The sequence below is a fragment of the Podarcis cretensis genome (genome assembly GCF_951804945.1).
Source record: "Podarcis cretensis genome assembly, chromosome: 5".
Lineage (NCBI taxonomy): Eukaryota > Metazoa > Chordata > Lepidosauria > Squamata > Lacertidae > Podarcis > Podarcis cretensis.
Genome location: NC_137174.1, coordinates 15,016,798 through 15,039,729, shown reverse-complemented (window position 1 = coordinate 15,039,729; position 22,932 = coordinate 15,016,798). Strand labels below are relative to the sequence as shown.

The 22,932-nt window shown below is 43.4% G+C and overlaps 1 protein-coding gene across 5 annotated transcripts in view; it reads right to left on the bottom strand.

Annotated features, from left to right (window-relative positions):
• Positions 1–1,934: 1,934 nt before the first annotated feature.
• Positions 1,935–22,932, bottom strand: part of ZSWIM8 (zinc finger SWIM-type containing 8) — a 60,928-nt gene continuing 39,930 nt past the window's right edge. The window contains exons 16-27 of one of the 5 annotated variants that reach the window (XM_079975074.1): positions 22,042–22,276; positions 21,501–21,653; positions 20,446–20,541; positions 17,603–17,825; positions 16,453–16,742; positions 14,111–14,334; positions 11,244–11,726; positions 10,400–10,598; positions 8,207–8,377; positions 4,623–4,742; positions 3,516–3,694; positions 1,935–2,967 (exon numbers count right to left, since the gene is read on the bottom strand). In XM_079975074.1, the coding sequence (XP_079831200.1) occupies positions 2,764–2,967; positions 3,516–3,694; positions 4,623–4,742; positions 8,207–8,377; positions 10,400–10,598; positions 11,244–11,726; positions 14,111–14,334; positions 16,453–16,742; positions 17,603–17,825; positions 20,446–20,541; positions 21,501–21,653; positions 22,042–22,276 (2,577 nt within the window). In that variant the 3' untranslated portion in view covers positions 1,935–2,763. Of the gene's footprint in view, positions 2,968–3,515; positions 3,695–4,622; positions 4,743–8,206; positions 8,381–10,399; positions 10,599–11,243; positions 11,727–14,110; positions 14,335–16,452; positions 16,743–17,602; positions 17,826–20,445; positions 20,542–21,500; positions 21,654–22,041; positions 22,277–22,932 lie in introns of all 5 variants that reach the window. The other 4 variants (XM_079975073.1, XM_079975075.1, XM_079975076.1 and 1 more) reach the window with 4 other exon arrangements.

The window sequence follows — 22,932 nt, the reverse complement described above, 5'->3', positions numbered from 1 at the left end:
AATGGCGCCCACGTGAGAGGTTCTGGCTGAAAAAAAAGCCCTGATTAAAGCCACCTTCTGTGGCAGTTAGATATCACTTCTCTCAAGACAGCTAATTAGGATTGTGAGGATTTGAACACACCAAGTTCAGATAACGAGTTTCCTCAGGAAACAGTCGTTACAATGGCAAGATGTTGATACCGACATCAAGTTATATCTCCAATGTTTATATCTATTAATTGAGAGCATATGCTAGCTGCCGATAACATACACATATGCTCATTTGTAACTGGAAAAAAGTTAAACTGCAAAAACCGAGAAGTATTGCTGCACTTGTACTTAGAGCACTACCACTGAGAAAGGCTGCACAATTCCAAAAAGGGTCCAGTCTATAATCACAAAGAAACACATCATTTCATAGGAAGAAGCAAAATAAAGGACTTAATAGACAGTAGGGGCCGCAAAAAAACAGTTGAGACTATGACATATTAATGATCCACCATGAATAATGTGCTCAAACAAAAGAAGAAAAGCTGAAATCTTTTATGCATGCCCTTGCCTTACCTGCCCCATATTTAGCTTTTATAATAATCACAGGCACAAAAACACTTAGACAGGGGGGTGCATATTAAAACCAGGCTGGGCACTTGCTATGGAAAGTGATAGATAGACATGGTACTGATTCTGACCTGCTAGATGCAACTACTGTCAAAACCACCCACAGTAACCAACTTAAATTGAAACATGCCAAGAAAGTCTGACATTTCATTTCGAGAGAGAAAACTTTGAAAAATTAAGAGGATTAATGGAAAAGGCTGAAAGGGAGACAAAAGAGCCACACTGGCAGGAATCTGCCTAAAACCACATAACAGGACTGCAAACAGAATTCATAGCACAGGTGTCGAAAAATACAAACCCATACAAAGGCCAAGGAAACTATAAAAAGGCAAGGCAGCTTCCAAGGGTAGAAGACTTGCTTATTGGAAGCACCAACTCTGCCAAAACAAATATTTGAAAAAATCTTTAGCAGATACCAACACCAGGACCTTATAGGGCAGAAACCCAGAGCAGAACCACCATTTGGGGGGTGGGGGTGGAAAGCACAATGTCAAACACAGGTGACAAAAACCTAGGGCTTCTTGATAAACCATAATTCAGTGGATCCAGCTAGCATACACAGTATCTCCTAGAAGTGTTGCTGTTACAAAAATACAATTATTTCTCATAACCTATCAGTAAAAACAGCCTCCTTTATAGTGTAAGAATAGGAAGTATGCAATGCCACACCAGGGTGTTTTTTTTTTGGGGGGGGGGGATAATACTTACTATCTTCTCCTTGCTTTACAGGGCCAGTAGCCAAACTTCTTTACTTGAAAAATTACCGTAGTATATAACAGTATCAAAGCTACTAATAGTGAAAGAAAGAATCAGAACTACCAGAGAGGGAAGCTGTCAGTAAACAACCTAGAATTTTGTGAGCATGCCTGTGTTAGAAATAGGATGCTTAAGGGGGAGAATCCTTGGTCTGATCCAATAGGGCTGTCTTAGGATTTTGATTCTACTATTTTTGTTAGTGATATTATTTACTGTATTCATCACTTTATACAAAAAATGCCCCCAAACAACTTAACAAGGCAAATTGCAAATAGGTAAAGAACAATCAAAACAGGAAAGGAAAGGACAATGTCAGGAATAATCCATCTGTGTTTAGGAGCAAGAGAGCCCAAACCCCTTTCTTCACATTCTAACCTGCCTCGGATGACCTGCCTTTCTCTAACCAGGTTAGCTCATTGCCTAGTACTGTGTGTTAGCATGGTGAGCAGAATCGCAATGAAATTCTGGTGTACCTCAAAGACCATTCGTGTTACAAGGTAACAACCTCCTGCTGCAGACAGTCTTAAGTTCCGTGTTTTATCGCATCCTCAGCATGATTAACAGAAGGGTGGAGAAGAGAATCAGTCTAAGAAAATGAGTGTTTTAATCAGGAAACTGAAACAAGGAATAAGAAATTGATTACAGGAGAGCTAACATCCCAGCCAAAGTAACATGACTGTACAACTCAGAACCACCATGGTTGGAACATCCTACAAAGCCTGATGACGAAAACTCTTTGGGGCCCACAGTCCAAGCAGCAAAGAGACTGCAGTAGCCAGCTCAATACTGTTCTGGGGCCTTTTGCCCATCCAAACATGTAGGCAATGCTGGCTGACGGAGCTCTTTCTGCTTCAGCCTGAGCTCCTCTGGGTAGTTGCTGCAGGCGGAATGGTGACGGAGGAGCCCAGGATGCGCAAAAAGAAAACTCTTGCCTCTCCTGGCCCTATGATGAATGAAATTTTTAAAACCTTATAGAAAGTAGTATACATATTTATAAATGCTAAAATAAATATTATAAAGGACAGGCTCCACCCTACGCCCTTAACATGCAGGCACACACACACACCCTCATTTAGAAAACTGCACAGGAAGGGGGCTGAAAGCATTGGCCAAGTATCAGCCAGCCAGACAACTCTCCCTCTCCCCCCCCCCAACCCCCGCAACTCTCACACAGAAAACACTCTCATACACACCCACGTACTTCCTTGCACTTGCAAAACTACTTTCTTGACTCCACCTGCTGGGGAGAAGAAAACAAGGGAAGTGGAGCACAGTCACAGTTGCACGAAGAGGAATGCCTTGGTATAAATACATCAAATCGGTGGTTTCCAACAGCTAAAAAAAAAAAAGATCCGGTATGGAAGGGTGCCACGAACAGAACTCTAGCTAAAAGAAGCCACCCCCAAGCCGTCATGGTGAAAAGGTGGTCATTTCCAAAGAGACCCTTTGCCACAAATCCTTAGTCTGCTTGCTGCGCTTCAGGTTCTGAAGGATGTCATTGAATTGCATCATGCCCATAGGGGTCAGGCAGAAGGCGCTTCTGGCGCTGCGAATGGCATTCACAAAGTCATCGTAGTCTGCCGGAGTGAGGTGGATCAGCCGGTGGTGGATGTACTTTTAGGGGACACAAGGGGGAAATGATGTTCAGATACAGCCTCCAAGGTAATAATGCATTTTCCATGTTCTACCTGATCACACTCTTCCCCTTTTGCTGCTGTGCTGGCAGAAACGTCTTGGGAGAGGCTGGCCCAAGATCCCTCAACAACGTTGACTCAAGAGTCAAGGTTCAGCATTCTAGCTCTGCCCTACACTGGCTCTCATTTATTCTCCCAGAGGAGGGATGACAAGCAGACTTTGAGGCCCAGGATCAACACAACAAAACAAAAGGCCGCCTAGACAGTCAAGCAATACTGTAATAAAGACTTAATTCTCAGTTTTCTCAACACATACACTAAGTGAGAAATGAAGAATCTCATTCTGCCAGCCTTTAAGGGGCATTAGGAGGTTATTCACCTACTATTAACCTACAAGTGCTTTGACTTAACAGCCTTCACGTTATCCAGGCAGGTATTTAGATGATGGTGTGGCTATGCTTTCTGGAGCAGCAAGGAGCACCTAGGTGAAGCAAGCTTGACCCAATGGAAAGGAAGGGGCATATGTACCTGTATGTATGCCTGCTGGCACCTCTGTACCAACTGGTGGAAGGCTGGTGTGCGCAGGTGATTGTGGACATGGGCAGGATTGAGCCTCTGCAGGGATTCCATGATGATCTCTTGCAACACAAAAGGGCTCAGGACCCCCTTGGCTGCACCAAGACAGAATTGATGCACATAGTTGACACCTGCAGAAAAATAAAGGTGGATGAAGTCAAGTAGAAAGAACAGCCAAAACATACTGAAAACCCAAGAGGACAACTACTCCTCCTCCTTAGCAAGGGGCAGAGCACAGCATCTACAAATTTGCTGCAATGAGCCAGAGCACACATCAGACAAGGGAGAATCTGCCAGCCTTACTTTTCACTTACCAGCCATTAAAACAAAGTATTGAGGAATCTAGCTAATATAAGAGTAATCCACAAACACTGATTTTCTTTTTACAGAACTTTAGCAAAATTCTAAATTACACTTGGACTAATGCATGGGCCTTATCCACACGCCCAAAGCTTTTTTTTTGCTTCCCCACCCCTATGTATTTTTATGTTCTACTGCTCCTCCAGGTCTCTCACTCTGATATCATGATGCTAAGAGTTGTTTTGTTTTCTTAAAAAAACACCCCAGTCCGGCAATTTTTCTATTTTTAAAATAGAATTATTCGTAGTTCCTGAAGTTACCTACTGTGATGCCAGAATGTTTTTATGGCCCATCAAAAATCCCTTTTTTAAAAAAAAAGGGGGAATTACTTGTAGCCACTTTTATGGGGGTCCCATACCATAGGCCACACCTGGGACCCCCATACAACTGACCATGGGTCAATGCAGTCCTTGGCCCGTAAAAGGTTAGCCATCCCTGCAGTGCCTAAAAAAACCCTTTAAGCTGCTCAGTTTTGGTGTCATTTACATCTCCATGCGATAGTCTTCTGTTATGGATCAGAAGCTACAATATTTACTGTGGTCTGTCTTTGCAAATTAATTTTATTTTCCACATTTTATTCAGTTCTAGAATCAATGCTACAGTTTGGGCAATCAGATGAAGATACACGAAAAGCAGAAGAGCTTGGTGGAAAATGTTGCCTTAGGACTAAGTGAACCTTTACTCTGCCTTGGGCCTTACCTAATTTGGCAGCTAATCCCAGGAGCCATTTCACATCTTCTGTGTAGGGTGGGCTGCGTGAGAAGTTGTTGGGGTGGTCATTGTGAGCTCTGCGGCCAAGCATCTCCAGTGCTAACATTCCTGCAGGGAAGTGCAAATTCAAAATTTCAGACAACCAAGTTAAGCCCCACAAGACTTAAGAGGGGTGGTGCCCACCCATTCGCAACCATCTCATAGAAATGAGCTAGGAGATGGCAAATGCCAAATGGTGTCTCTGCTTATCTTTGCAAGGTGGTAAAAAGGTTGACAACATTTGTAATCCCTGTGGATTTGGGAGAAGACAAAGCAACAGCTTGCAGAACGATCTGGAGCTGAGAAGCAGCGGGTGGGGGGAAGCACAAATGTACATCTTCCCCTGCTCTTTCAAAAGCAGCTTTAAAAAAAAACAAATAGAAAGCCAGCGGGACTTTTTATTTTCATTTTTCATTTTGTTTAAACACAGACATCAACATTCACCATTCAGTTATGCCCTCAGTTCCTATGCAAAACAACACTCTCTGTTGTGTTAGGCTTCCCCCCTCTGCTCCTGTACTCTTTCATATTTGTGACAACAGTCAAAACAGGGAGACAATATTTCCAAGGGGACTCCAGTGACACAAACCCCTCCTCTACATCATTCTGCCATAGAATGGATAAGGACACCAACCACAATATGGAGAGCAACTCAGGACAGTCTGGATTCTCCATATTTAAGGAGTTTTGAAAATGCCCAGGTTCCCACTGGCAATCAATTTCAATATGGCCAACTGGGAATCCAACTGCAAGTAAATACAAACCTAGTCCAGAGTAGTATAGGGATACACTGTGACCAGGGAAAGCCAGAACATTTCAGGCTGACCCCAAATTCTGGACATCTTACAAGCCCACCTACCTGGGCTAGTACATTTTACCACAGTGTTAAATGGTAAAGGGTAACAATGCTCCATCCCAGATATATCTTATGCCCCAAGGATGTCAGCCCAAAGCCAGGACTGGAAGGCATGCCTTCACCTTCCCTTCAAAGCAAAAGGCAGAGAGCAACACGCTCTACCCCAGCTGGACTCCCTTTCAAACTCCAATTTAGGAGATTATGTGCTAGAGATAGAAAGCAAACTGTGCACTGCTTGTGAGCCTTGACAAACAGAGGCTTTGAACGGCATTGAGGGAACACATGATGGATCTTCACCCCTGCTCCCTCTCCATTTCATTGTGTGTCTTCTTCTTCACACCCCAAGAACCCTATGTGTTAACATAGTAAAATTAAGAAATAAGTGACCGAATCCCCCAATTAACATTCTTTGTTCCATATAAATATGCGGTGATCAATTCCTTTTCCTGTAATTACTAAGATTTTATTAGACTGCAGTAGGCGGAGATGAAAAAGGAAGTATCGTTGGTTGGTTCATTTGTGTTTAAATTTTTATTTTTGCAAAAAAAGACAGCTTTACAAAAATCACTGAAACATGCAAACTCTTCACATCCATTCACCTTCTAGTAGCCACTAGGAACTTTATTCCTCCTCCAATCCCCATTTTATATGACAGTGTACATTTTATTTTGTTCATTGTCCCAAAATAACACCACATAGGCTGTTTTGGATCTCCACCCTCAGAACACAGTTGGAATTATGTTACATCCATTCTATAGGCTTTCCAAAAGGGGCCAACTTTGATTTCTAGGAATCTGCAAGATAATCCATTTTGTAATAAATCCAAGACATTACAGTTAAACACCACTATCAGCCTTGAAAACCAAAGTTCTCAATAGCCCTGCAACACCAGCAGGGTATGAACCATTCAATGTGACCAAGTCCTGGCAGTCACTCATAACCAATGCAGTCAAGGATGGGCATCTGGTATCAAGACCTTAGAGATTGGAGGACTCATCACAAAGCAGAGGTTGAGGGGAGTTCCATCTCCCTCCTTGGAACAGTAATCAAGGCTTATCTTACACATGTCTTCTGCTCAGAACAGGTCATATTGAACAAGGTGGCTCATATGGTTGAGTCTTACAAGCCTGTCATTTCTAGCCCAGTTACCTCACACCATGACCATGGGCTTTGTTCCACTGACATCTGCAATAGTTTCTCCTCCCATTTCATGGGAGACCCAGTGCTAGTCCTGCAATGCAACAGGGCGGGGCATTTGGTCTCCACTTCGGGCAGCAAAATATCTTCAGCCAACAGTGGCGAGTCAGCCTGATCAAAGTTTGGTTTCTCGAGAATCAAGAACCTCTTCAAGACAGTAGCTCAACTATGCTTGTCTGGCACAGCAAGGTGCCAGAATGCTTATGAATGAGGTGCCAGAATTCAGATAAAGGCTGTACATGTGGTGCCCACAGAGCACAGGTCCATGAAAGACTCCCAACTGCACAAAACATGCCTGTTGAAAGCAGACAGAAGGGCTTGTTCTGCTTTACCCCCAGAAACACTGGATAGCCCTTGTTTTTTGTCACAGTCAGGTGTCTCAGCATTGGCCATACTAATCATGAGGGACACAAAGGAGGCAGATTATTATCACTATAATGAAGCAGAGAAGCTGCCAGCATCCTTGAGACTGATGTACCTGAGGGAGATCCTAAATGCACCCAACAGCTATACTTTGCTTGGGCCCATCAATAGTTGAGACTCAGTTTTTTCTACCCAGGTGTAATGCCAAGCTGTCCAATTATATGACCAGATTCCTGAGCCTGATTGCCAAGAGCAGGGGGTGGGGTTGCAGGGATCTTCAAGCCACTGGTTTCTACCATCCTCTCCTTGGCTCCTGGTATTGAGGTAGCTTGATATTCCTAATGTGATCCTCAGAGGCCCTGGCACTTAAACCTGATGATGCTGAAGCTGGCTTCGTCCATGCCCAGTTTTCTACTGAACTCAAGCTCCCTGCCCTGCAATTATTTTACTTGGAAGGCAAGAGGAAGCAACTCAGGGCTCAAGTACTCTGAGCTCCAGAGGACACTAACCTCAAGGAGAACCTGAGTAGTTATAAGGGTGTGACATGTTTTCTACAACATGGACTAGTTGTGCATTATGTGCCAGAGACTCAACTATGCATAGGTAAAAGGGACTATCTCAGTTACTAAGCATCCATCCTCATACGCCGTATCTCTGAATCAATTTGATTCACACTAGATTCATAACATGCATCTTCCCCCGCCCCCGGCCTGGCAAAAAATCCCCTCCTTATGTATGTATCTACTCACCAAGACCACTGTAACATTCACCCCAATCCTATGAACCTCTCAGTATTGTAGAAGTCTTTCCTCAACAGACTATTTCTGCCTCAGGACTGCTGACAGCTGGTGCACTCACGTTACTGACTGGCACACTTCTTCTCACTGTGATTCCATCCCCCAAACCCACTTACATTCCCCTCAAAAGATTCATGCACTGCAAGCTTCTGTGATCGGCTTGTAAGTCTTGTGGCTATGCATTCCAGCCTAAACCAAACAACTAAAACCACTTCATCATGTGAGAATTAGCACACCTTCCCAACTGACCTTGGCACAAGAGTCAATTTTCACATATTGCAGGTGAGAGGGTTGCAAGAGCCACAATTAACTGTCCTTACCAACTCGGTAGGCAGAGTGGAGGTGATGCACGCCTTGATTGCCTGCAGGCTGGCTGTGCTGCTCATCCTCAGAAGGAAAGCCTCCTGTGACAAGGGAGCTGGGCTGAGAAGATAGACTCGTCAAGGAAGTCCCTTGAATCGCTGGGAATGTAGACCCTGCATGAACACTTCCTACTGGAGAAAACAAACAACAGTATAAAGGGGAGGGGGGAATATTGGCATCAAACAGCTATAGGACTTCAGCCAACTACGTCCTGCCCCAAACTGTATCATATACCTGTGGGGTTAATATTAACTCTGGTAGTAACACGGTAGACAGAGGAAACATAAGGAAGTAGACCCAGAAGTACATGTCCTAGAAAATTCTAAAGAAGGCTCACTTGTTTGCCTTCTCTGTGAGCAAGCTTTTTAATGTAGTTCCCAAGAGCCAAACCTTATTACAGCATCATGTCCCTTTGCAGACAATAGGAAGCCAGCAAGTAATGTATCAGGACAGTCTTTACATCAACAGCAGAATAATTGGGGAAGATGAAATAAGCGACACCAACTGTTTGGGACCCTGGGACACAATTGGATTTTTATGGGAGTACTCTGCAGGCACTGCTCCCTCTGTTTCTCCCCACCCCACCAGACAGAAAACATGTGAACACTTGGACACACACGTAATGTCACTTTTCCAACGAGTCCTTCTAAGCAAAAGTTAGATCCAGCAGAACTGAAATAGATCGCCCTTAATTTGCATGATTTTACACATGGCCCCTGAACAATCACTATCGAATTAAAGCTTATACTGGTAGACTACACAGTCAAAAATCTCAGAGCCAGTGCTTGCTAGTAACACAAAAACATTGATCCTCATGGATCTAGCATAGGTTGACGACAAATCACACAGGTGACCTGTGATTTCAAGGTGGCTATGGAACATTATGAGGGTCCATAAGGATCCATCCCTTAGATTCCTATTTTTATGCTATGGCAGCTTTAGAAAGTACCACAAGTGATTTTTATAGTTCAGTCGAGGTGATCTGATGAGGGGAGACCCCCCTTAAAAAAAAAATCTGTGATTTCAATACAATATTTATTATTACTATTATTATTATTATTATTATTATTATTATTATTATTATTATTATTATTATTTTACTGCATTCACCTTGGCTGCACATTTGCCTTCCCTCCCTGGCACTCCATTCTCTTGCTCCTGACTCCTGTGATGCCTCACTTCTTCCCTGCAGGCTACTCACATTTTCTTTTGCCCAGTCTCTCAGACTAATGCCCTTTCCCTCCTACCCTCTCAGTCACTCTGCTTGCCAATCAGCTGCTGATCCAAGCCTTGGAAAATATAGAACTGAAAGAGAACCACTTCCAATTTCTTCCTACAACTCCATGCACTTTGAGGGGGGGGAGCTAGCAGTCAGGGGACAGTAAGTGGGTGAAGGGGACACTGAGTCTACACCAAGAGACTTTCTTACAGGGGTCATTGCACCCACAGGCCAACCACCCCTTTCTTTAGATGTGCAATTTCATGACACAATCTTTGGAAACCTAGTAATAGCTATACCATGTTTGGTAGACCAACATCCCACCTGCTACAGACCACTGCAGGTCAATTTTAAGAAAGTCCCACTTAATGCTGTTTACTCCCAAGCCTGAGAAGTTTTAAGGATTCATGGAGGGCTCTTTCTCATTTGTAGCCTAAGGATTCTACCTAATAGTCGCTGTTTTCATAATTTTCATAATTTCCTAAGAGAATAAAGGGATTGTGCTGGCAATATGTTTTCATTTTAAACATGGTGTATATGGTTGTTTTTTTAAAGCATAAATGAAACCCTTAACAAATTTTAAAAATGTTGTATGCACCCAGAGATTGCATTGTAGAGGCGCAGAGACCAGTTGTCCCGCCCCCCTCAAGCCTGCAAGGAAACCTAACAGAAAAAGTCACTTGTGTTCATCTTGCCATCTTCTTTCCTCATATGCTTCAGAACAATATGAAGGTTTATGACTAGGGATTCCACCGAGGCCAATTTCCTCTTGCACTTAAGTCAGACACCTACATGTCTCGGGGTTCATAGTAGCACAAAAAAGCACCCCTCTTCCTGTGTCACAGTAGGTGAGCTCCATAAGCCTCAGCAAAACTAGAACCACCATTCAGCTAGGACGCTACACAAGACACAGCAAGACTGAAATACTCACTTGCTACATTGGAAGACAGAGACAGCCCGGTCTCAGCATGGTATGGATGCACAGCGATCTGCGTCATGGATGGGACAGGCACTCCCGGGAAGGACACTGCTGTAGCTGCCAAAGACGGGGTAGTGACCGAGTATGGGTACTGTGCTCCAATGAATGCTGGGTGGACACCCTGCAAAGGAAGAGGACAGGGTAAGCCTGCCTTGCGCCCAAAACACAAGGCAGGGTTTTTCAGGAGGGGCCTCCAAGCAACCCAACTATCTAGTACCAAGAACTCCATTTCCAACCCAACTCCTGAAAGCCTAGAACCCTCACCATGCTCACTGGGCCATTCTAAGCAAAATTCTTCCAAGGAGGAGGAATGTGACGGGAGACAAAATAGCCACTATGCCTATCTTAGGCATTCTCCCCACCCCCATAAACTGGCATGAGAAAATGTAAGATTTATCAGTAAATACTAACAATTTGTAAATTAGTACAAATTTAATAATTCTGACACAAACAGGGAGAGCAACAATGAGATATATATCCACAAAAAAATGCATCTTTATACAAAGATTCGGACTTTTGGTCCCTTTAATCCATTACTGCCCCTAAGTAGAAGTGACTCTAAGGGCTTGGACAGGGGCTTTTCCAGCTGCCATCTGCATGCACAGGGTCCCAAGTTTCATCCTTGGCACATCCTAGTGCTGTGCTTTCACCCTTTTCGTTATGGTCCCACACTGAAACCAGCAAAACTAAATAATTCGGCTTGCCATCCTTCTATTCATCTATAGGAGCCACAACGCTAGGGATGACAGAAAAAGATGTTCCCCCTAAGACGCTTACCCTACAAAAGATAACTTACTTGGGGATAAGCTGAGCCAGGAACAGGAAAGACCGCCGGGCGTGGCATGTGCTGGATAGGGTGCCCGATATACTGAGGATTGCAAGGGATGTGGGTCTGGAGTGTTGTATAAGGGTGCAGACCCTGGGTGTGCGCATGTGCCATTGCTGGCCCCGCCATGGTGTGCTGCTGGTAGATTGTCGACCCCACCGAAATTACGGGCACCACCGTTGCTGCTGCTGTCACCGCAGCTGCGACAGTCACTGTGGTGGGTTCTGACGTCACTCTGGTATCTGCCAGTCCACGCACTGCTTCGCAGGATGCCCGGGCTCCACTTGCACTGCAGCCTGTGGCTCCCTCTCTCTGAGCAAGAGTTCCACCAACAGTTTGTTCGTACAACCAGTACCACTGGTGAGCAACTTCAAACAGGACTTCAGGGTAAACACCGCCTCCTTTGGCTGCCTCCTCTACTGCCAAGCATGCCTTCTCCAGCATTAGATTATCCTGCAATATTAGGAAAGGTAGTGATGATTTAAGGTGTTTTATACTGCCCTTTGCAATTTACAATTAAAGTGTGATTGCAATCAAGCAAATACCTCTGAACCAAACAGTCAACCTTATAGAATTCTACCCTAAAGAGCTTGGTAAAATAAAATAAAAAAGACTCTGCCTGGGACAAAAACGGCATTAAGACAGGCGTCAGCCAACCCTGTCTGGAAAGAGCATTCCACAAGTGTGATGCCACATCAAGAAGGGTCCCTCTTTGATAGCCACCCACATCTCCCCAGATGGCATCTGCAGGAGCATGGGTGTCTACAGGGAGGAGTCATATTTCTTGGATCTCCAGCTTATATTTAAAAACAAAACCCTCCAGCACTTGTAGAACCCAAGTTATGAGGCAGAATGCGCATGAAATTAAGAAAGTCCTTAAGTGGACTTTTCCTAAGAAACCAGAGGCTTTTCTCTTGGGCATGGTTGGCCAATTGGTGTTAAAGAAGGATAGGATTTTCTTTATGTATGCTACCACAGCAGCAAGAATTCTACTGGCGAAGTATTGGAAGATGCAAGAACTACCTACTCTGGAAGAATGGCAAACAAAGGTGATGGACTTTATGGGACTGGCTGAGATGACGGGCAGAATCCGTGACCAGGGGAAGGAGACAGTGGAAGAGGACTGGAAGAAATTTAAAATATATCTTAAAAACTGTTGCAAAATTGAGGAATGCTAAGATGTCAAGGGGTAAGAAACAGAGAATTACAGCTGTAACTAAAAAACTAAAGGAAATTTAATGAAAGGGAATCAGGATAAATTGACCAAAGGGTTGCTAAAGAATTACAAAACAAGGATGCAGGGACAGGGAGGTATGGGGAAGTCGAAGGAAAGAAGGGTATGAAAATACAATTTTGAAGTTATATTTGTTTAAATGTTTTGTATGTTTTTGTTTTGTGTTTTGACTTTCTGTTTTGCGCTTTGTTTTTATTATGTGTTTGAAAAATGAATAAAAATTATTTAAAAAATAATAATGAGGCAGAATGCGCATGCGCTCTCCTGTGGAAAACTAACTTGCTCCTGCCTTTCAGTGTTTTTAGCCAATGAGTGTCATAGCTGTCTGATATTTAAGAAAGCAGACCTAACCAAGCAGACAAATAGAAGGGTAGAATGACATGTCCCATATATGTCTATATAGAAAGATCTGGTTCCTTTCTAAGTCTTTCCTGCTGGCCTTCAGATATCCAGGATTGTACTGTAACTGTGAGTTGGTAAAAGGTAAGCAGGAGCAAAAAATAACAGCAAAGATGGAAGTTCATGTTTTTCTCTCTCTAATCTTATTTCATAGAAACTAAAAAACAGTGATTTCACCCATGAGTTTGTAAACATTTTAAAATGTGGCTAAGAGTGTGTTATTTATTTATTTGATTTAGTACAAAACATCACTAGATGGCTGACATACCAGCCCTGCAAGGTAACCCAATTATACCCATCTTGTTGGCATGTGAGTGTGTGAATAACAACCTTAAAGTGTAACCTAGTGTTTTATCCTAGAATGGGGATTTTTTTTGGGGGGGGGGGAGCAAAATGTGATGTGTGAAGTTGATTGTGGAAGCAGTGCAATTAATGGCTGAGGTGGGTGCAGAGAGCCAATTGAAAGGACTGAGGTTTTTAGGTGTGAGTGGCAGTGTATGTCCATCTGGGTGCCAAGTCAATATGTCAATGAACAGCATGAAAAGCAACAGAGGGGTAAGGCCTGTTCTGCTGATTTCTAAGAGGCCAGGTCTCTCCAGGTCTCATCACCATTCAGTCGGCAGATCTACCAGAAATGGAAAACTAGCTCCCTGGTGCTAGTTATTTATATCAATGTATTAGGAATATGCACTTTTCACCCTACCCGAGAAAAATCCATGCAGATGCCTATGCACAGGAGGCCTGTTACAATAGCTAGGTGCATATGGCTGCATTATAAAGCAGAAATACCTATATTGAAGTGTAAGGTCCATATTTCATTAACGGCCAAATTCTAATACAGAAAATATTGGATGAGTGTATGGAGAAAATATAAGGGCACCCATATAAGAAATTTAGTGGATCAAAATAAATTTATTTTACTTTGGAATACCACAAAATAACTTAGAGTGGTGGCAGTTATTTAAGTTGTTCCTTTGGAGCTTTTGGAGACAAACTCCTGACTTTAAAAATCCAAAACATTTATCTCGCTAGCATTTTGGGGCTCCAGTTTTTTTAATAAATTTTTTAAAGACCTCAGACAACACTAAATGCAAACACTAAAAGACTGCAACACTAAATGCAAAAAGAAGGAACAGACGAACCCAATTGCTCAAAGGCAAGAAGCAGCTGGGCGCCTGACAACAGAGACCTCTGAACTGCTCACCTGCTCCTTGCACTGGACCAGGGCTCTCTGGATCTCGTTTGGGTTCAAGGCGTGGGCGTGCGGCAAGCAGCTCAATGCCAGCTCAGCGGCTGCTCGCACCATGTTGGAATCCCTAGCTCTGGAAGCCCTGTCAGCCAGGGACGCTACCTCCGGTGGGGTCAGGTGCCCATCCCAGCACTCCACCAGGATGTTCAAGGCTGCACTGCCAATCTCCATGGCTTGCCCTAGAAACCAGAGAAAAAAGGGTGCACAACAAAGTATTCAGGTGCCTACAAGACTCAATACACGTATTATGGCATAGGCTTTCATGGATGAGAGTGCAATATCCTGAATTGGCAGGTACACACATGGAGGTGGGGGTTGTAAGCAGTGCGGCTAGAGAGAAATGCAATGCAATAAACGCAGGCTGCGACAAATACATTAAAGCTTAGATGTATGTTCAGGTCATTACAGCAAGCACTCATAAAGCAGTTCTGGTAATATAAATATCCTGGCATTGGTAAGCTAACCAAAAGAGACCCTTTCAGCAATAAACTCCTTATATAGAGGAGCCTCAATATTCTGTAGGTGACTTCTGTTCTCCAGTTGTCAGGAGTCTGCCTCTGCAAAAACAAAAATCCATTTGCAGTAGTGCAAGTGGTTCTACCAGAGCTCCCTTCTGTATTAGTTTTTCCCATCTATGATGCTTACCTTTATGCTACTAGTGGAAAAGCAATAATTCTGCTAGATTTGAGTTTACCTTGTTTGCCTTTGCAGCTTCCCAGGTTCCCAACTGCATCAAATTTCCAAGTTTGCAACTGGGAAACTGAAAATGCGACTGGCCCAGACCATTGCTGGGATCTGAACTCAAAGGTCTCCCAAGTACTCAGCCAAACATCTACCTACTAAACCCTGGGCTCTGAATGTGGTGCCCCATAGGCACAATGGCACCAATGAACGCCTCTCCAAACACCCATGAAACCTATTCCCCCGCTGCTCCCCTTCACCAGGAGTTGTCTTTTTCCTCCTGTTTGCAGTGATCTGAAGAGATCTGAGAGAGGAAGTGGGTGAAGCATTGCTCCTTTCTACTTCCTCTTACAAATTCTCTAGCTTGCTAGGCTGATCTTGCCACCCAAGCAAAAAGCAGAGCAACCTGGAGGGAAGACAGGAAAGCATTCTGAAAGGAAAAACGAAGCGGCAAGATACTGGGCTGCTTCCCAGAGGCCACAGCAGACATTTTGTGACTGGCAAAACTCTCCATGTCAGCAATTATGTGGTGGCACCTACAACCATTTGTGGAAACTCCATATGTATCTCTGGGGACAGAAAGGTTGGAAGCTCCTGTGCTGGACCATCAAGGCTTCTAAACTCATGTTTCATATCTCATTCTTACCTAGTTAAAGCCACATATGGATTTCTCTTGAGTGCTTATAACAAGTACAAAGATTGCAAGCTATTTTACACTTGGGCACACTAGGGATCATGTACAAAGACCCTCTTTCGAAATGCCGACAAGGGGAACAAAAGCAGGGAAGAGGAAGGGTGAAGGCAACACAATATAGTGATGTAAGATAAACCCGTATCCTTGTGAGATTAAGCACTTTCTATCTATCTCTCTCTCTCTCTCTCTCTCTCTATATATATATATATATATCAAGACAAAGTTAAACCTAAAAGAAAGTTGATGCATCCAAATTCAGGAAAGCCAGGATTAAATTGCTTTTTACTCCTGAGTTTCTTTGGATGGCTCTGGGCAAGCTGCATGTCTCTCTCTGGCTAATCAACCCCACAACAGATAAAATAATACGTTTATATATAAAATCTACGAGTTTTGTAGTAGCGCTTGGAAACTTCCTTTCATGTTAGTGTCAAAAAGCAGAGGACACCGAAGACATTTGCTAAAGGGCTACAGATGTAACTCTTTTGAACAGGGGTAGGGAACCTCCAGCTCACCGGCCAAATTAGGTCTTCCATAGGTCCCAATTTGCCCCACAAGGCCATTCCCCCCCAAAACCCATGTTCACCTGCACCACACCTGACAGCATCAGTGATGTCAGTTGTGAGGAAGTTAGAGACACAACTGCAAATGAGACACTGACTGGCTTAAAGTGTAGTCCTGATTGCTCCTTGGCAAGCAAGGCTTGGTGTCAATCAACAGCAATCAACTGTGGCAACCTGATCCCTTCTGGCGCCATGATTCTATGGTCATAATTACCCAGAGGTTTCCCAAACTGTAAACTCGGCTATACAGATTGTGCTAGCAAATTTAGCCAGGAGTTCTTAAAAGTTTGTAGTTAAGCAAGGTCACCCTCTAAGGAAGGATTCCTAAAAACCAAACCTGGTTGGAGCACCCTGGTTCCTACCTGTAATCCAAGAGACATGGGAGGAATAGGTTCGAGACAGCCAGTTGGGAGAGACAAAGTTGTGCAAGCCCAGTGCATAGAGACCAATCTCGAAGGCGCAGAGGTGGAGGTTGCGATGAGGACCCTGGTGGCCGCCACTAGAGGATGGGTGGGTGAAAATGGAAGTACTGCTGTTTCCACCCGCCTTGATGAGAACGGTCTTGGCCAGCTCAAAATAGAAATGTGCAGCTGCTTCCGAGGGCTGATTTGGGACATGAGGAGCATGGCTCTCTGGACGCCTGCCCTTATACCTGAAAGGAACAGAGTGAAATATGTATGAAGTGAACTTAAGACTAAACTTGCACACCCACCATAGAAAGGAAGCTCAGATAAGGCATCATATTGTGGGTTTTCCAAAAGATAAAATGTTCAGACTTTGCAGACTCTCCAGAGAAGAAACTCTGCAAGAACTGGGCCGCTACTGAGAATACTTCACTATTTGCTCTTGTCATATGACCCCAGTGATCAAAGGAGCACTCATTTATAATTTCAAAATGAGTGCGGCCAAAAAAGTAATAGTGAGTTCACTTGCTGAATTTCTAGGTCTAATTCTGCCTGGCTCTCCCCTTGAGACTCCCAACTTATTATTCTATTACCCTTCATCCAAAGATCACAGGGCAGTTCAGAACATAAAAATACAAAATGAGAAGACAAAATACATAATAAAACAAAAAAACAAAACAAAAACAGTAACCCCCATCCCTCAAACACATTTAAAAGGCCATAGAATGTTAATCAGCCAAATGCCTGGTTGAAGAGGAACATTTTCACCAGGGACCTAAAGATATGTAACAAAGGCCCCAGGTCAGTCTCCCTGGAGATCCCATCTCCATTCAGCCACTCCAAGAAAATATTTGAGGGGACCAACCCTCCCAAAGTTGGTAGGCATTGCTGCCCCCCCCCCCCAGTTTTTATTCACCTTGGTCCCCCTGCACACAAAGATTATGATTGCAGGGTCTGGGTGAAAAGCCTCCTTGTGATATATTTCTAATGAAGATAACCTTTTATTTTATTTTATTAAATATACTGCCCTTCATCCAACAATCTCATCCTTGGGAGATCCAAATACTGAAAAGATGCACAACTTTGGAAAACAGACAGCAGCTCTTACCTGCCGACCTCCACCGTCTTTGCACGTGCTCCTCCACTAGCTCTCCTGCTTCCACTGGAGGATGATGAGCCCAGGGAGTCGCTGGAAGAGCTACTGATGCTATCGCTGTCCTGCCCTCTGCCCCAGGAAGTGGCTGCCCACCCTCCCCGCAGAGGCCGCCTGCTGAGGGTTGGAGAACTGTCCGAGGTGGTTTCTGGAGCACTGCTGTCAATGCTGGCCATTCCTGCAACGCCACAGTCAAAGGGCACAGCAGCAGGTGAGCAGGTGGGCAGTACACAAAACCACAGTTTTACAACAGGGAACGTTCTTCTCCCCCACCCCCCACCCCACCCCAAAAAACAAGCTGAAACATTTCAAGTAAGTCAGAACCTAGAGATGTAAGCTGACAAGAAAAGCTAGAGAGCTGATATACCAAAATCTCAGACGTCACTAATTCAAACTTATATGAGCCATGAACCTACTAGGTGAGGGATGCTATCTTACTTTGCAGGTGTGTTGGGGATTACTGAAAATGTGGTGGAAGTGAGTATCTTTTCAGTGAGCCAGAACAAATCTTTAAAGCTTAAACAGCCTGGGCCATGTTAAGAACTGTTCTCTCCCTTTTGTCAGCTGAGATAATCTTCAGAGGCCCTTCACCATCCCACCTTCAGAAATTAGGCAGGTGCCTATGTTGAGAGAGGACTTTTTTCTTTAGTTGTACTTGGGCTCTGCAACTCTCCCTAGGCACATTCACCCAAAGCACTCATTCACCTTTAGGCAACAGGTGAAGCCTGACTTATTCTTATAGGCCTTGAACAGTATTTAGGTTCTTTTTACTGGTTTTAGCTTGTTCTTGGTTTGCTGCCCGCTTGCTGTTGTATCTTTTGTAATTTCTACTGTTATTTGTATTTGATGTCCACCATTTTTATATGGGTTTGCTTTCAAGCTGCCGTGGGGACACGTTACTTAAATCCACTTAGTATTTAAATCTCCTAATATTTAAAAATCTGTAAGAAGAATACACAAAAGCAACACTAAAACTATGAAGCAGTATAATTAAAAAAAACAGTAAAGCAGCATGTTGGGTCAGGAAAAGCATGGAAAAAAAGAAATGACTTCACAAGGTATCTGAAACAACTAATGGATGATGCTTCATGTATGGCTGAGGGAAGGGAATTCCACAGTGAGGGGGCAATAGCAGAAAATGCCCATTTTCAGGCCACAAGTAAAATTTCCTCAGATTATCTAAGTGAACTTATAGCAGCATGCTGAATTGGTGCTGCTTTACCCTTCCTTGAATTTGGAGCAACAGACCACTGCCTTGGCTTATTGCAATTATCAGGGATGTCCAATCTACTGGTCGATCCCTGCGAGGTTTTGGTCGATCGCAGTCAATCGCTGGCCCCCTTCCGGCCCTGTACCCTCGCCCTCCATTGTTGGAGAACGGAAGATGGAGTTTACAAACCGAGGCTGTTTCCCCCCCCCCCTGCAATCCTTCTTTCACCCCAAAATAATGTAAAAACATTTCGCACCCCCTCCCAACGCTAAGCAAATTATGCCTCCCAAACTCCCTAAAATAGGGCTTTTCCCCTCCCCAAAAAAAACTTTGACCTGAACCCCAATAAAATGGGGGTAGATCACTGCCAGTTTTTAATTCTGTGAGTAGATCGCAGTCTCTTGGAAGCCGGCCGCCCTGCAATATATGAAGCGACACTCATGGTTTATTTCTCCCAAACAAACCATGATCAGCAAGAGAAGAACAAACTTTGGCTTGCCATCATGGTTTGTTTAGAGAGAAACAAACCAAAAGTGCTGGTTTGGAGTCAAAGTAAGCCAGTGTTTATGCAATGGCTGAATGGTGCAAACACCTGTCAAATCCAGCATTACATTTCCAGCAGCCGTCAGCCAGATGCCTCTGGTCACAAGGAGGAAATAAAAAGCAACAGGCACCTGCTGCTTTATTCTCACTGAAAAGTGAGGTATTCAGGTGGGGGAGTAGGGCCTAACAAAGCCTATGTAGTTAAATGGAATCTTCTCTTTCAAAAGAGAGTCTATGCCTGAATACCATTGTACTGTGTGCAGTTCTGGGTGCCACATTTTAAGAAGAGTCTAGGCAAACTGCAACTGGTGCAGGGGAAGGCAGCAAGAATGGTGAGCAGCATGGAAAACAGGTTCTATGAGGAAAGGTTGAAAAACTGGGTGCGCTTAGCCTGGAGAAGAGAAGCCTGAGTGGGGACCATGATAACACTCCCCAAATACACAGGAGAGGGCTATGACTAGATCTACTGGACTTAAGCGAGAGGAAGGTAGATGATGAAAAACTTATTGATAGTTCAAGCAGTTCAAGAACAGAACCAGTGCTGGGGAGGGGGTGGGAGAGAGCTATAATTCCCTGAGAGTCTTTAAGCAAAGGCGGGAATGCTCTAGCTCAGGATTTCCTGCATCGAGGAGAGAGTTGGCCTAAAGGGCCACTTTCAACTCTTATCTTCAGGTATATCCTGCCTCTGAATCTGCAGTTTCCATTTAAACATCATGTCTAATATTCTTAGGGAAAGTGTCTCACAAAGGCTTTGTTTAACCCCCTTTCAAAGCTATCTAAACCAGAGGCCATCTTTTAGCTCTATTATGCATTATATAATGTATACTTGATTTTGGCAGTCCTAAATTTACTTAAAATCATCTTCAAGGAATATGCCCAAGTTCTAGTGTTGAAAGAAGTCTACCTTCCACTTCCAGCCACTCATCGTTTTATAAAACACTGTCACATCCCAACTACTTCCCCAATCCCACCTAAAAGACCGCCAACTTGTATCCTTTCTGCATAGTAAAGAGCAGTAATGTGGTTGCCTCTAACTTTCAGTTACCTATTTTTGTTTTGATGGGGTGACCAGAACTGTACACAGTATTCTGTATGTAGCCATGCCACATATTTATACTGGCATTATGCTTGCTGTCCTTCGCTGTTGGGAGGGGAGAAAAAAAGAGAGAGAGAGAAGCTAAATGTTTTCTGTTTCTACAGCGTAAGTCAAGATAAAAAGAAATGTCGTCCTCTCGGTAGGAAAAATATGATTGACAGATCTGGAAGATGTGGTTAGTGCATGCCAATAGCATCTTGGAAAATTTTAACTTCTTAGTTTAAATATTTTAAAAAATTGTTTTAAAAGAATTTAACAATGGGAGAATCCACTATTTTCCACCCAATTAAAAAGAAAGAAAGAAAATAGCTTAATTAATTATGAGTCCTGTCCACCACTGTATACACACACCACTAATTACTTTGCAAATGTAACAGTCTTAATCCAAGCCTGCACAACTTGCAACCCAGCAAGCCAAATGTGGCCTTACATAGTGACCCACTGGGGCCTCATTAAAGCTCACTTGGTAGTACAATAAGCACTTGACATACTATGATACAAGTATGGAAGCCGGGTCACAAATTATACAGGCACATATTCTACTATATGAATTCAGAGTGGAGGAACTGAACCAGAGAGCTAAAAGAATAACGAAAAACCTGAAACAGAATCTAAGCATTTATTAGTTTGATTACCTCCTTTAAACAATCTGAACTGCTTTAGGTAAGCCTAGTAACCATTAAAAACTGGTTAGAAACCCCAGTCCATGAAGCTATGGAGTAACTAATGAGAGGGCTAGGCCAACTTCACTTTGGCAGCAGAGAATTCCTCACTGAGTGTGCTGATCCAACAGGGAAGATTTGTGCTTCAGTAAGAAATACTGGAGGTGACAGTAGATTAGGATATTAACAGACAAGCAGACAGACAAGTTCACCATATTAATTCAATTCAAAATGAATGTGCAACAAAGAGCAAACAATTTAACATGCATGAAAGTGATTCCAGAAATGTAAAACATGCAGAGTGAGACAGCAGAAAGTTATGTGCCCCCTGCTCAAAGTTACCTGTGTGCTTCTTTTTTTGTCTGACTGGGGAACCCCAGCACCTCCCATTGTAGCCACCTCTATTTCCAAGGGCTAGTCGGCTAGGAACTTTCCCTTCTTGCTTTAAGACACTGGGTTCCATTGGTGGGTCACAAGGGGATCTCTGAGGGTTATCTGGGAAAACACAAGAAGTGGCAAGTTAAAACAGCAGCAACAGGAAGAGGAGGAATTCATAGGCAGGTGTAACTTTGGCAGACAGGAGACAGTAGTGGATAATCACAGGCTTCAGTACTGTTCCCCTCTCTTTCCCACATGGTAAAGAAAAACAGAAATCGTGAACGCACACTGCAATTAGAATCGAATTCTGTGAAGGCAAGAAAGATGTCATTCATTTTTTATTGTGCATCACACTTGCATAATAGCAGAAGAACTTGACAACCTATGAGACTAGAACAAATATACGGCAAATGAAAAAAAAATCTGACAGCAACCCATTTCTTTCATTTCTCCTTCTACTGGTAATTAGAAGACAGCTGTAATCCTGTGGAACTGTAAGTCATACCTTGGGAGCTCTTTTCCAAAAAGGGTTCTGAAGTGTTGCTCTGGACAGCAGTGGTTACCCCTGCTTGTTGCGTGACGGGTGTTCCTGGGAGGTGCTGAATGGGCGCAGCTGATTGGGTAGCATGTTTGGAAGGAGATTTCTGATTGGCTACTGTGGGCTTGCTGGACGAGTAGAATGAACTTAGAGTCTGAGGCTTGTGTGTTTGGCTCTCCCTGTCCAACAGCTTATCCAAGATCTTTAAACAGAGAGTGGAACAACATGAAAGTTAGCATCTAAACAAAGGAAATGTCAGGAAAGTGGGAATGGGGAATTAGATATGAACAGGGGAGTTCTCCGAAGACTGCAGAGGGGGGAATTAAGTTTATTACAATCAAGAGAAGCAGAAAGAATCAAGAAGAAAGGTCCTTTTGGCAGGAAGAAGGTGGAAGTGGTTTGCCATACCGCTAAATAGCCCAACCTCTTTTGGGCTTTTTACAAACATATTCATACCCACTACCAGGAATAAACATCTAAAAATCAGGAATAAACATCTAAAATCCTTTTAGGAAATCAGTTTGATCCACTATCTTCAGGTGCCATTGAGAAACAACTAAAATTGACATAGGACTCAACACAGATATGGCCTCTTGGGAGAAATTGTGGAAAATAACAATATACTTCTCGGCATGCTATATATACTCTTAAAAGAGAACCTACAAAAGATGATATATAGATGGTACCTCACCCCTAGTAAACTTGTAAAAATGTATTAAAAGGGAACCAATTTATGTTGGAAATGTGAAGAGACTGAAAGGACATTTATACACATGTGGTGGGGTTGCAAGAAAGCCAAAAAGTATTGGGAGATGATATACTCAGAATTAAAAAAGATGTTAAGGGTCTCATTTCCCA